The sequence below is a fragment of the Choristoneura fumiferana genome, chromosome Z (genome assembly GCF_025370935.1).
Source record: "Choristoneura fumiferana chromosome Z, NRCan_CFum_1, whole genome shotgun sequence".
Classification (NCBI taxonomy): domain Eukaryota; kingdom Metazoa; phylum Arthropoda; class Insecta; order Lepidoptera; family Tortricidae; genus Choristoneura; species Choristoneura fumiferana.
In genome coordinates, this window is record NC_133472.1 from 44138618 (window position 1) to 44149913 (window position 11296).

General features: G+C 37.2%; 1 protein-coding gene across 1 annotated transcript; it reads left to right on the plus strand.

Moving 5' to 3' along the window:
• The first annotated feature begins 103 nt into the window (after nt 1-103).
• LOC141437537 (uncharacterized) lies at nt 104-10116 on the plus strand. Its single transcript, XM_074100969.1, has 2 exons — nt 104-172; nt 8323-10116. Exons 1-2 carry the CDS (start codon nt 152-154, stop codon nt 9199-9201), a joined length of 900 nt encoding a protein of 299 aa, XP_073957070.1. The 5' UTR covers nt 104-151; the 3' UTR covers nt 9202-10116.
• Nucleotides 10117-11296: the final 1180 nt, after the last annotated feature.

Genomic DNA, 11296 nt, shown 5'->3' on the forward strand with positions numbered 1-11296 from the left:
TTCCATATCGTATTGACAGCCATAGTTATAAAGTTAATAGGTTCCATGCAATACGTTCTAAGGCAGGGACGGCGTACTAAGAGAGGGGTGCAGTGTTATATAGGCATGCGTACGCGCCGATTTTGCAGTGTCAGGTGCAACTCGAGGCAAGATGAGAGCACTGACTTTCACGGTGGGTGTTTGTGTTTGTGTACAGCGTGTGTGATTTGCTGATTACATCTTTTATTTAGAATTAAAGTGTTTTAAATTAGAGTTTTTGAGTGATTTAATAACGGTTACTGTTAGATGATTTTTTACCGGAATACGTTATAATATACAGGGTGATCGGGAGACGTAAGCAGGACCAATCTTACCGGATTCCAGGCTAATATCGTACTAGTATTAGTGAGATTAACGATTTTATTTAAAATTGAAAATTAAAAGTATTGAATTACTAAGTGAAATGAAATTAATAATAGTCTGTTCGGGACGCACAAATAATAGGTAAACAATAAAAAGAGAACATGAAAAATATGTGAATATATAAAATACTTAAGACCACAAATATTTGTTTGCTCCCGAAATGGTTTTGCCTCAGCATAAAATACGGACTCCTTGGGTGGAGCCAGCGCTGGTTACTCCGAAATTCGAAAATCGAAGTGGTATCGTACCGTCCCTCTCGCTCTCGTATTAAATAGTATAGTGTCAGAGGGACCGCACGACACGAACTTCGATTTTCGAATTCGTATTTCGTAGTAGCCGCTGATCTTCCGGCGAGACCATTTTTGTAGAATACTGCAATTAAAAATTTGGGGTTTTACATGACTGTGAACGATCTATCAATTACTGCGGGTGTACGGTTGGTCCTGGAGGGCTACTACGTAATTCTAAAATCGAAGTTCGTATCGTGCTGTCCCTCGCACTCTCGCATTAAATAACATAAGCGTCAGTGAGACGGTACGATATGAACTTCGATTTTCGAATTTCGTAGTAGCCGGCCCTGCTCGCGTCACACGAATCATCCTGTATGTGATTAGCGGCGAGCCCCGGCTTCGCACGGGTTTAGTGAGAAAAGGAGGTGAAATATTTATGTGAAGTGCTTTTGACAATTAGACTTTTTTACAAGCTTTTATTTAGTTTCACCTGACCCGTTGTCTGCCTGTTTGTCTGTCTGTCTGTAATCAAATCTTGCAAGTTAAATTCGACCGACTTCCAGTAGTTGGATTGACTTGAAATTTGGTATACTTATGTAAATTACGTGACAATACAATAATGTGGTAGTCACATCTTGGTAGTCCAGTCAGGATCGTCTCCGCAGGACGGAACTCTTCAACGGTTAATGGCATCGACTTGAAATTTGGTATGCAAATGTAGTTTGGGTGGCAATGCAAGTACAGGCAACAGAAACAACATAAAGTACAGTCGGCAGAAAAAGCTTGTATTAAAAATGATTTTTTTACCAAAAACTTATTTTTCATCTCTTCTTTTCAAAGTTTTATCTTCTTGATGGAGCTGGGTTTCTGGTGATGGAATATCGGTTATAATTAGTACGTGAAGAGTGCGCGACAATTCTTTACTTAACTTTTTTAATTTCTTCACCATTTTCCAATGATTGAGTTGTAAACACGGATGTAAAGGCTGGCCAGGAATATAAAAAACCTGACGCGAGGGCAGCACTTCTACGTTTTATATTGCAACATTCTTTACACTTACTATACGGTACCTACCAGTCATATTGACAGCGGTGTCGGTAATGTTATTTAAAGGAATATTTTATAATCCCTCAGACTTTTTCAATGACAAAAACTTTTATGCATTGTGAATTATTTTCCTTCCAAGGCTATAGATAATTTTCGGCATTTTAACGCACAAAACAAAAAATAACACTTCAAGATACCACGCGGAAACAACGTTAAACTTTGAAAGCAATACGAGTATACAGGTATCTTTTGAATTTAGTGTTACCAGTACAAAAAAATAGTTCTATTCAAAAAAAAATATATCAAAAATATTTATTCAGTATCAAGTAATGTTACACAGTATTTATGTTCGGCCCCTCCTGGTAAGTATGACAATACTTGTGTTAGGAGGTTCCGCTCCTCCCTTCCGGAGTTGTTTTACAATTTAGCAGATACAGTAACAAACACAAATACAAATTTTATACTAATACACTATACAGTGACAATACAATTATATTAATTAGGTAATAAGTTGTGTGTGTGTGCGTGCGTGCGTGCGCGCGTGTGTGTGTGTATATGTGTGTGTGTGTGTGTGTGTGTGTGTGTGTGTGTGTGTGAATTTATGTGGGCTTTATGAAGGTTGAGATGTGACGGTTTTTCCTAAGTATATACACTTATATATGACTATATATATCGGACATCTATTGGTTTTAAAGAAGAAAGAAGAAAGAAAGAAGACATGTATTTACTTACACAGAAGACACACATATACAGCAAAATTAACACGAACAAAATAAATAAAAAAAAAAAACAGAAAAACATGAAAATATTAAATACAATATACACAATGTTGTGTGTCCCCGCGAAAGTGAAACGGTCGCTGACTCAGCATTATGCTGAAGCGTTAAACGCCTGCAGCGCTGATTTTCTGCCAGAACCGTCTGTGACTCACGGAACGATACACAAATATAATAAATAAATAAACCACTTATCTATACATACACAAATAAACTTAAGAGAAAATAATAATAATAACTGTAACAAACCAATAAATAAATAAATTACAACGAACAATAATTAAAAGAAAGAAGAAGAAAAATGGATTGTTTAAAAACATCACCATATTTCATTATCATTATATTTTCCGCAATATGGCGTGGTTTCTTAAATTCTGGTCAGCCTTTAAGAAAATATTCACAAAATTATTCTAATTATAAATAAACCCGCGTAGCTCACCCAAAAACTATGAGATTTGACGTTTCGGAGACCTCACGCTATACTAGCGCCTCTAGCGGCGAATTCATACGTGATAGCCGTCATTGCATGACATCTATCAGTTAGGAGGTTTTGGTATTTCATCGTCGATATGAGTTGCACAGACATAGCTGTTTTACATGTGTAGTAGCGGAGTCATCATTCCAGCCTATATACGTCCCACTGCTGGGCACAGGCCTCCTCTCAGAATGAGAGGGCTTGGGCCGTAGTTCCCACGCGTTCCCAGTGCGGATTGGGAACTTCACACATACCATTGAATTACTTCACAGGTGTGTGCAGGTTTCCTCACGATGTTTGAGACTCTAGGGCCTTGGTCAGCCGATATGAAGTGTTTCATAAAGGCCCTTTCTTCCCGGTTGATCGACACCTCTGGGGACCCCTGGAGTTTCTTGCCGGATTCTTCTCAGCAGAGGTTTTTCCGAACCGGTGGTAGATTTTTCTTGACATTCATAAGTGCTTGTTATAGCCTAAATTGAATAAAGATATTTTGACTTTGACTTTGACTTTGACCCAAGAGCTGGTACGTATTTATCCCAGCGGATCGCACTTGCGGTCCAAAGGGGTAATGCGGCCAGCATCATGGGAACTCTGCCACAGGCAGATCTTTTGGACTGGGTTTTGTTTTATAATTTTTATAGTAACATCTTAGATTATTTAGTTAAGGTTTCTTAGGTTAGTTTTCTTTGTCTTCTTCTTATTAGTATTATTTTATTTTATTCAATCTGTACTTCTTTTGTTTTTTTATTTGAGTAAAAATGCGTAATAAAATCATATTAATTATAATTATTAGTAGTAAAACTGAGTAAAGTTCCATAAATTTATGACGTCTTTTTTCAAGTTCATAACTAGGTAATCCGTTTTTAATTCACACATAATTATTTCGCAAAAGAAAGTTATATGTTTATAAGCGTGTGGATTTTTTGATGTCACTTTTATGTGTCACTTTAATCTTCAAGTTTGTTTATTTTACAGTTTAAATATTAACGACTGCGTAGCAATTATATGCATGAAGAAAAAGATTTTAGATATATTTATTACTCTCGATTTTTTTTTTTATTTTGACTGAGAAATAGGTACCTACCTTCATACGTATATCCCCAACTGTTTGTAAAGATTTCGGCAAAAGCTCAAAATTCTTTTAATGAAAGAAAAGAAAGAAAGGTTTATATTGGCTCCGTAAGTACCACCTAAAACTAAGACTAGAACTAGCACTAAAACTATGTTACTTGGGGACACGGCAGGATACCAAAAAGGGCTCTCAGCATGTATTGCCACACATTATGTGCAGTAGCGCTGGTTTTGTGTGGAGCCCAAGCTTATGAGCAGCTGCTTGAACTAAATCGAAAGAAAGAACTTTGGCTCGGTCCCCCAGGTACTGTCAATAGAAAAGTTAGTCATTAGTGTACACTGACACACAAAAGGGAGCTTCAGAAAGTCAACGAAAGCGAACTTTGACGTTCGTATTGTTTCGATGTTTTGTTTAAAAAACAAACAAAGTATAAATACTTAGGGAAAAATATTTGTTTATGTTCCCGCGATACAATCACGTAATAATAAATGACTGAAATGACCTCGTTGAACAATGATGGTTTTCATCGGTATCGCTAGATGGCGTAAGTATCGTCAGGTCAGTTTTTTTGGGGGGTTGGGTTAGTCATCCCTTTGTTTGGTGCACGGGGTCATTGCTTTTATTTACTGGTTTTTAGTTTTTATTTTATTTTATATCAAATGCTTTATAGGAGACGTAGTAGTAATTTATTAATTTATTTATTAAATGCAATTCACATCTCAATAAGTAGGTACAATATGGCACTAAAATTATGAAACCCGGAAGGGCGCAGCATTTTTAAGAAAGAGAGTTTCCGAAACAATAAATTGTTATCTTAGAATTGAATGCAAAATTGTGGCAATAATACAAAATCAAAATAGAAAAGAATAAATGAAATATAATTGTAGTCATGCAATACTCGTATATCCGAATATTATTGGAATAACTCAATATAATTATTAGTGAATGTTATGCTATAAGTATGGCAGGACGATTTAATATTAGTATCATAATGTCATATAGTCTTAACTTTTTTTTTATTCGACTAGTTGGCAAACGAGCAAGTGGGTCTCCTGATGGTAAGAGATCATCACCGCCCATAAACATCTGCAACACCAGGGGTATTGCAGATGCGTTGCCAACCAGAGGCCTAAGATGTGATACCTCAAGTGCCAGTAATTTCACCGGCAGTCTCACTCTCCACGCCGAAACACAACAGTGCAAACACTGCTGCTTCACGGCAGGATTAGCGAGCAAGATGGTGGTAGCAATCCGGGCGGACCTTGCACAAGGTCCTACCACCTGCAGTGCACTTAATACTTTGTAGTTGTTTCTTTTATTACCGGACGACTGGGATGGGAAGGGATGGCCTATACTTACAGTGCCGGAGTCTCACCGGCTAAAAAACCTGATCGCCCGTCCCCAACTCCCTAGAGCTTACTAACGATATAAGTAAGTACCTATTGGGCAAAAAATAGCATTTTTAATACAATGTACTAAAATGTACTAAGCCCTCTTGTTCTGAGAGGAGGCCTGTGCCCAGCAGTGGGACGTATATAGGCTGGGATGTACTAAAACAATTAATTGACATGGACCTCCGCGAAGTAACGCCTGATTCAATAAATTATTTTGAATACGTGTCTAATAAAAGCTTTTTGTTGACTGTGCTTGCATAACTGCATCCGTACAAAGTTTGAAGCCATTGCCATTAACTATTAAAAGAGTTCTCGCCTGCAGAGACGATCCTTGCCAGGTCACCGGAAATCCACTACTGGACTATTGTATTGCCAGGAGATTTACTATAGTGTGCCAAATTGCACGCCAATTTCACCACTGAAACTGGGTCAAAATTCACTTACAATATTCCAAAAGTTAAATAAAAGCTATTAACAATCGCTTTCTAAACGACAGAGTTCTAAGCTAACGTACAAAAACATAAAGCAAATTAAGAACATCTTCCTGATTTGAAGTCGTTTTAAAAATAAGAACACAGTTTCGTCCTAGCGTGATGCGGGTGACAGCTGTCAATATCACAGACTAGAGAGTGGAACTGTCGAAACTAGAGTCGATAAAACTAATAATTTAAAATGTCATCATTGATCCTACTATTACGCTAATTTTGATGAGAATATTAGTGAAATTCTAGGTTCGAATATTATTTGCCACTTAAGTATGGCCAAACGGTTAAAGTTTGCAAGAATGTTTGTCCTTACCAATTAAATAAGTACCGATGTGACTCAAGATCCATTAGATCCCGTCACTAAACGAGTCTCTGGTGTTACGTTACATGCATAATTACGTTTCTTCACTTAATTGTACTTTGAATTTTAAATCTGATAGGTTAAATTTATTTCGAATAACATAATTTATGTTCAAATATTTTACGCCAGTCATATTCAGGCTACAACTGAAATATACTTACATATATTTAGACTTCAGCAAATATTTTTGAGTGAAACGAAATGGTGCATCAAATGTCACCCGCACCTTGCTCGAATGAAAGTACTGTAGTTGATAGGAGTAAGATAACATTAACGCACAGGACACCTTCACTTTGAAGGCCAATTGGTGTCAAATTGAATATACGAGATACTTTTACCTACTCTTAACGCAACCACAAGTGCGTAGGTCATTCGATCGCGAAAGTTAAGCAACGTTCATTCGAGTCAGAATATGGATGGGTGACCGAATTCCAAAAATTCCATGATATTATGAAATACGTTTTTCTGACCAATTTGTGCTTGTGTAATAACGCATGCCCTTTTTATGAAGAAACATGACTTTGGTAGCTTCTAATTAATGTTACATTATATACACGTGCATGTGTGTGAAAGGCACCATTTACATTTAATAAACATTTTAACATTTTAACTTTGATTTGACTACAAAACCTTTCGTTGCGCGCTGTAGTCTCCATCAAAGCATTAAGGCTGCCTTGGTTACAAATATCTGAACGCGACCGTTGTCTAGATATTTTGATGTTTTTGAGCACCTTGACGGCTTCAGACTTTATGATGGCGACTGTGTAAATTAATTTATATTCTAAATAAATAATTATTTTAATCAAAATAGAAATGGTTAATACTAATAATAATATCTTAAGCTTAATTAAAATTATTACTAAAAGTGATATAAAAGTAAGCAATAACTTAACTAAAATAAATTAGTAAATTGATAAGCATAAACATACGCACTGTTTTAAACTAGGTTTCGCGGTAATTACTAATTTTATGATTCATCATAAAATTAGCATAAACATGGTCTTGTTTGTAACACAAGTTTATTTATTTAATAACTGTATTAGGCTTACCTATTAGAAAGTAACGTTAAGCAGAATATCAAGGTTTTCTTTGGTGTCATGTCTGAGTATGAGATGGACAATATATAGAAACGAAAACAATAGGTTTCCAAGTATCCACTTATAGTAGGTTCACATGAATTTAGAATCCAATGCTTAGTAGGTTTAAGTTACTCTCACTAGCAACTGCAAGTGAGAGTGAATAGAAGCCGATCTTGTTTACTAAGCGACAAGTTCAACTACAACTAGGTACGAGTATAAAGCTACTGATACTCGTCACCTTGTCAATTGGTGCGATGTCATGTCAAGTAAATAAATATTTACTCGTCACTTGCTACTCTGCAGATAAGTCATAAATACTAATGACAAAAGCTTATTAAAACTAGTATCGTGTAAAAGGACGTAGATTATTATTTTGTTTATTCAGTTCTTGCTAGTCAACGCTAACGTTCTGTGACGAAAGATTAAGATACTATTTTGGAGATTTCTGACTATTGTGACATGATGTTATGGTTGTTTTTATATTGTGGACCTATTGCGTCATTGTGTACACAATTGTTATATCCGCGTAGCCTTTAGCTTTCATTTTTTATGTGGTCGTTGTCTTAGGCATCATTGATCGAAGATCTGATACAGTGCGGCATTGAATAAAGACAATCAATCATATAATAAATTAACAGTTATGAGTTTAGTTCTGTCGTTGCATAATGCCATTATTTTTGCAGAATATCTTTAATTTAAAACAGATCAGTAGCTCCCATGGGTTCATATTTTTAAAACTCTTATTCTCTCTACTCTTCTTTAAATCAACGTACTAGCGATGAACCTCTGTCTCACGTGATAGAAGGTATAGATAAATGGCCAAAGTTGTATCTGGTTATTTTAGTAGCAGTCTGTTCATTCTTAGCTTTGAAGAGATCTTCATTATATTTGTTCGAAATTCAGACGATACAGGATTCGTTTTAAGTAACAGTTTGCATAAAAAGGACATGCTATTATGGATGATTTTGTACATGAATGACTAAACAGTTGTCTCTTTGCAGCTATTGGCAGTAGTCTTCGCGGCTGCGCTAGCAGCGCCTGCGCCGCAGGATGTAGCAGAGACGACCCGAGAGAAGAGATCTCCAGGCGGCTGGCACTCTCAACCAGAGGGCGTGTGGAAGAAAAAACTAGTGTGGAAAGAAGAATGGAAACAAATATGGAAAACAGAAAAGAAACTAGCCTGGAAAACAGAGTGGAAGAAAGAAAAAGAACCAGCCTGGAAAACTGAGAAAGTACAACAATGGAAGGAAGAACAAGTTCCCGCGTGGAAAATAGTTAAGAAACCAATATGGAAGGAAGTACAAGTGCCTGTGTGGAAAGAAGTTCAGGTGCCCGATTGGAAAAAGGTGCAGAAGCCAGTCTGGAAGGAAATTAAGGTGCCAGTAACGAAAACCGTGCAAGTTCCCGAATGGAAGCAGACCTATGTCCCTGAGTGGGTGAAAGAGGGAGTCCCTGGTGAAAAATTCTTGGGTAAAGACGACCACGGATGGGAATACACAAGCCACGATCTCTGGAGGAAGAAAATGATCTGGAAACCCGTATGGAAGAAGATATGGAGGACCGAACACAAACAGGAATGGGTTATCGAGAAGAAACTGGAATGGAAAGAGGAGTGGAAGCAAATCTGGAGAACGGAAAAGAAACAGGCTTGGGTAACAGAGAAAAAGGAGGAATGGGTGGAAGAGAAGGTCAAAGTGTGGAAAACGGTAAAGAAAGAGGTTTGGGTGCCGGTACAAAAGAAAATCTGGGTTGAGAAATGGAAGGCAATCCAAGTGCCTGTATGGAAGCACGTAGAGGTCCCCGCGTGGAAGAAGGTATGGAAACCAGTGTGGGAAAAGGTGTGGGTCCCGATCCACCATGAACACCACGGGTGGGACTAAGATATTAGACGAAAAGACGCAAGATAGTAACAGTAAAACTGAATTGTATATATGGCTGACCATTTTTAAGTTCTGTCAGTTACTTTCTTTCGTCTTTTTTAAGACCTTATAGTCATTTGTTAACTATTGTTACCAACCATTACCCATTTGTAAATATGCTATGTTAGGTACTCTGGGGAGAGGTTGATCGTTTAAGTGTCAAGTTAAACGGATAAGTTTGGATTGACGTTTGAATACAAGCGCTCCATAATGGGGGTACCATTGTTTTTGGACAAGCTCGGACCATATCGTTTATTGTGTTTAGTGTCAGTTTCTTCACAAGCATTAAATTTGACCTGATCCAGAGTTCGTTTGCACAATAAGAAATGTCTGTTTTTGGGTTTCAACCTCGTGGTGGGTTTCAAACTCGAGCGTTTCTACCGCATTATTTACGTGGTCACTTTTTATGAAGGGGCTGAAGTTGATGACAATTATTTTTAAATAAACTGGAAACTGTAACTATGCGTAAAAAACCGGCCAAGAGCGTGTCCGACACGCCCGAAATAGGGTTCTGTAGCCATTACAAAAAAATAAGTAATATTTTTCTAAGGATTTCGTATTTTGTACGGAAAATTACAAGTTTAGGTATATTTTATACCTTAGGCTGCTATTTACTCTTAAACTACTAATAGTTCTCAAGAAAACTTAACCGTCATAGTTTTCTTTGTAAGTTTGATGTACTTACTGCCATCCTGAATTTTTTCAAATTTTTCCACCCACCGGTTTAGATTTTAGGGGGGGGATTTAATGAAAATTTTAAAATCGTTTTAGCAACCCTCCAATGGTTTTAAAAGACCTTCTAACGATACCCCACACTACAAGGTTAAATGAGAAAAAAAATCACCCCACTTAACGTCTATGGAAGGTAACATAAAATTTTTTTTTTAGTTTTTCATTGTACCATTTTATCGGCATAGTTTACATATATATTCGTGCAAAATTACAGCTTCCTAGCGTTGATAGTCCCTGAGCAAAGCCGCGGACGGACAGACAGACAGACATGGCGAAACTATAAGGGTTTCGTTCTTGCCATTTTGGCTACGGAACCCTAAAAAGTGAAAACCAGGCGATGTACAACAAATGTTTCTTTTGGCGTTTTTTCTCAATACTTTTAGTAACGATAATACAACTGCAGACCTTTTGTCCTTTTTAAAATTAATTAAAAAAAAATACAGGAGAAAAACGGTTAATAATAATCTTACTCAAGCAAAGAATTAGCTTTGCAATTCAAAGAGGGAACGCTGCCAGCACCTTCAGAACCTAGCTTAAAGGGACTGGCTTGAATCATTTGTTTTTGTTTTTAGGGTTCCGTATACAGTTTATCAATTTGAGCTTTGAGGCTATTTGAGGCAAGTTTGTGTTCTGTCTTGTCTTTTATAATGATATGGTCCAAGTTTTGTTTTAACAGCTATTGGTTTGGCAATGTGACGATCACGCTTGGCACGGGCACGGGTGAGGGAGCAAGCGAATACTGCAAGCGATTGTTCTATGGTGTGTTGCATGTCCATGCACAAACGTTCATTGACCTATCTAAGTCGTTTTAGATCTACGTTATCCACGGTCTACTTTTGTTAAAGGTTTCAGCACTTTAATTTGAGTTTAGCAAAGCATTCAATGCTCATGCTAAATTGAATTTGAGCGTAATTTGTTGCATTAATAGACCGTTTTGACAGATGTCATAAATGACAGTTGACAGCATTGCATAATGCAATGCACGTCAAATGTCAAAATCATAGGTGTGTGAGTGAATATTTCACACTCGAAGGCACTCTACAGATGAACGATGTGCGAGTGAAGCACGTGTACACTAGATGTCTTAGTGTGCGTGACAGACTGTTACACACACAACTACCAGAAAGCGTGAAGAATATGACGTTTGCGGGATCAATGAACTTTTGTGCACATAAATTGTAACAGACCATTGCATAGCGACAGTATCGTATTGCCGGCGCCCGCGCTTTGCGAGATGACTTTATTAATTATTAATAATATTGCAACTGCTGAATAATCCGAGCTTAATTTAGATAAATGGCGTGCAAATGTTACCAAATAACAC

What these genes read in the sequence shown, in the direction of transcription:
- LOC141437537 (XM_074100969.1), top strand. Translation starts at nt 152, where the DNA reads ATGAGAGCACTGACTTTCACG. An exon ending in TGAGAGCACTGACTTTCACG is followed by an intron (nt 173 to 8,322) that starts GTGGGTGTTTGT and finishes GTCTCTTTGCAG; the next exon opens with CTATTGGCAGTAGTCTTCGC.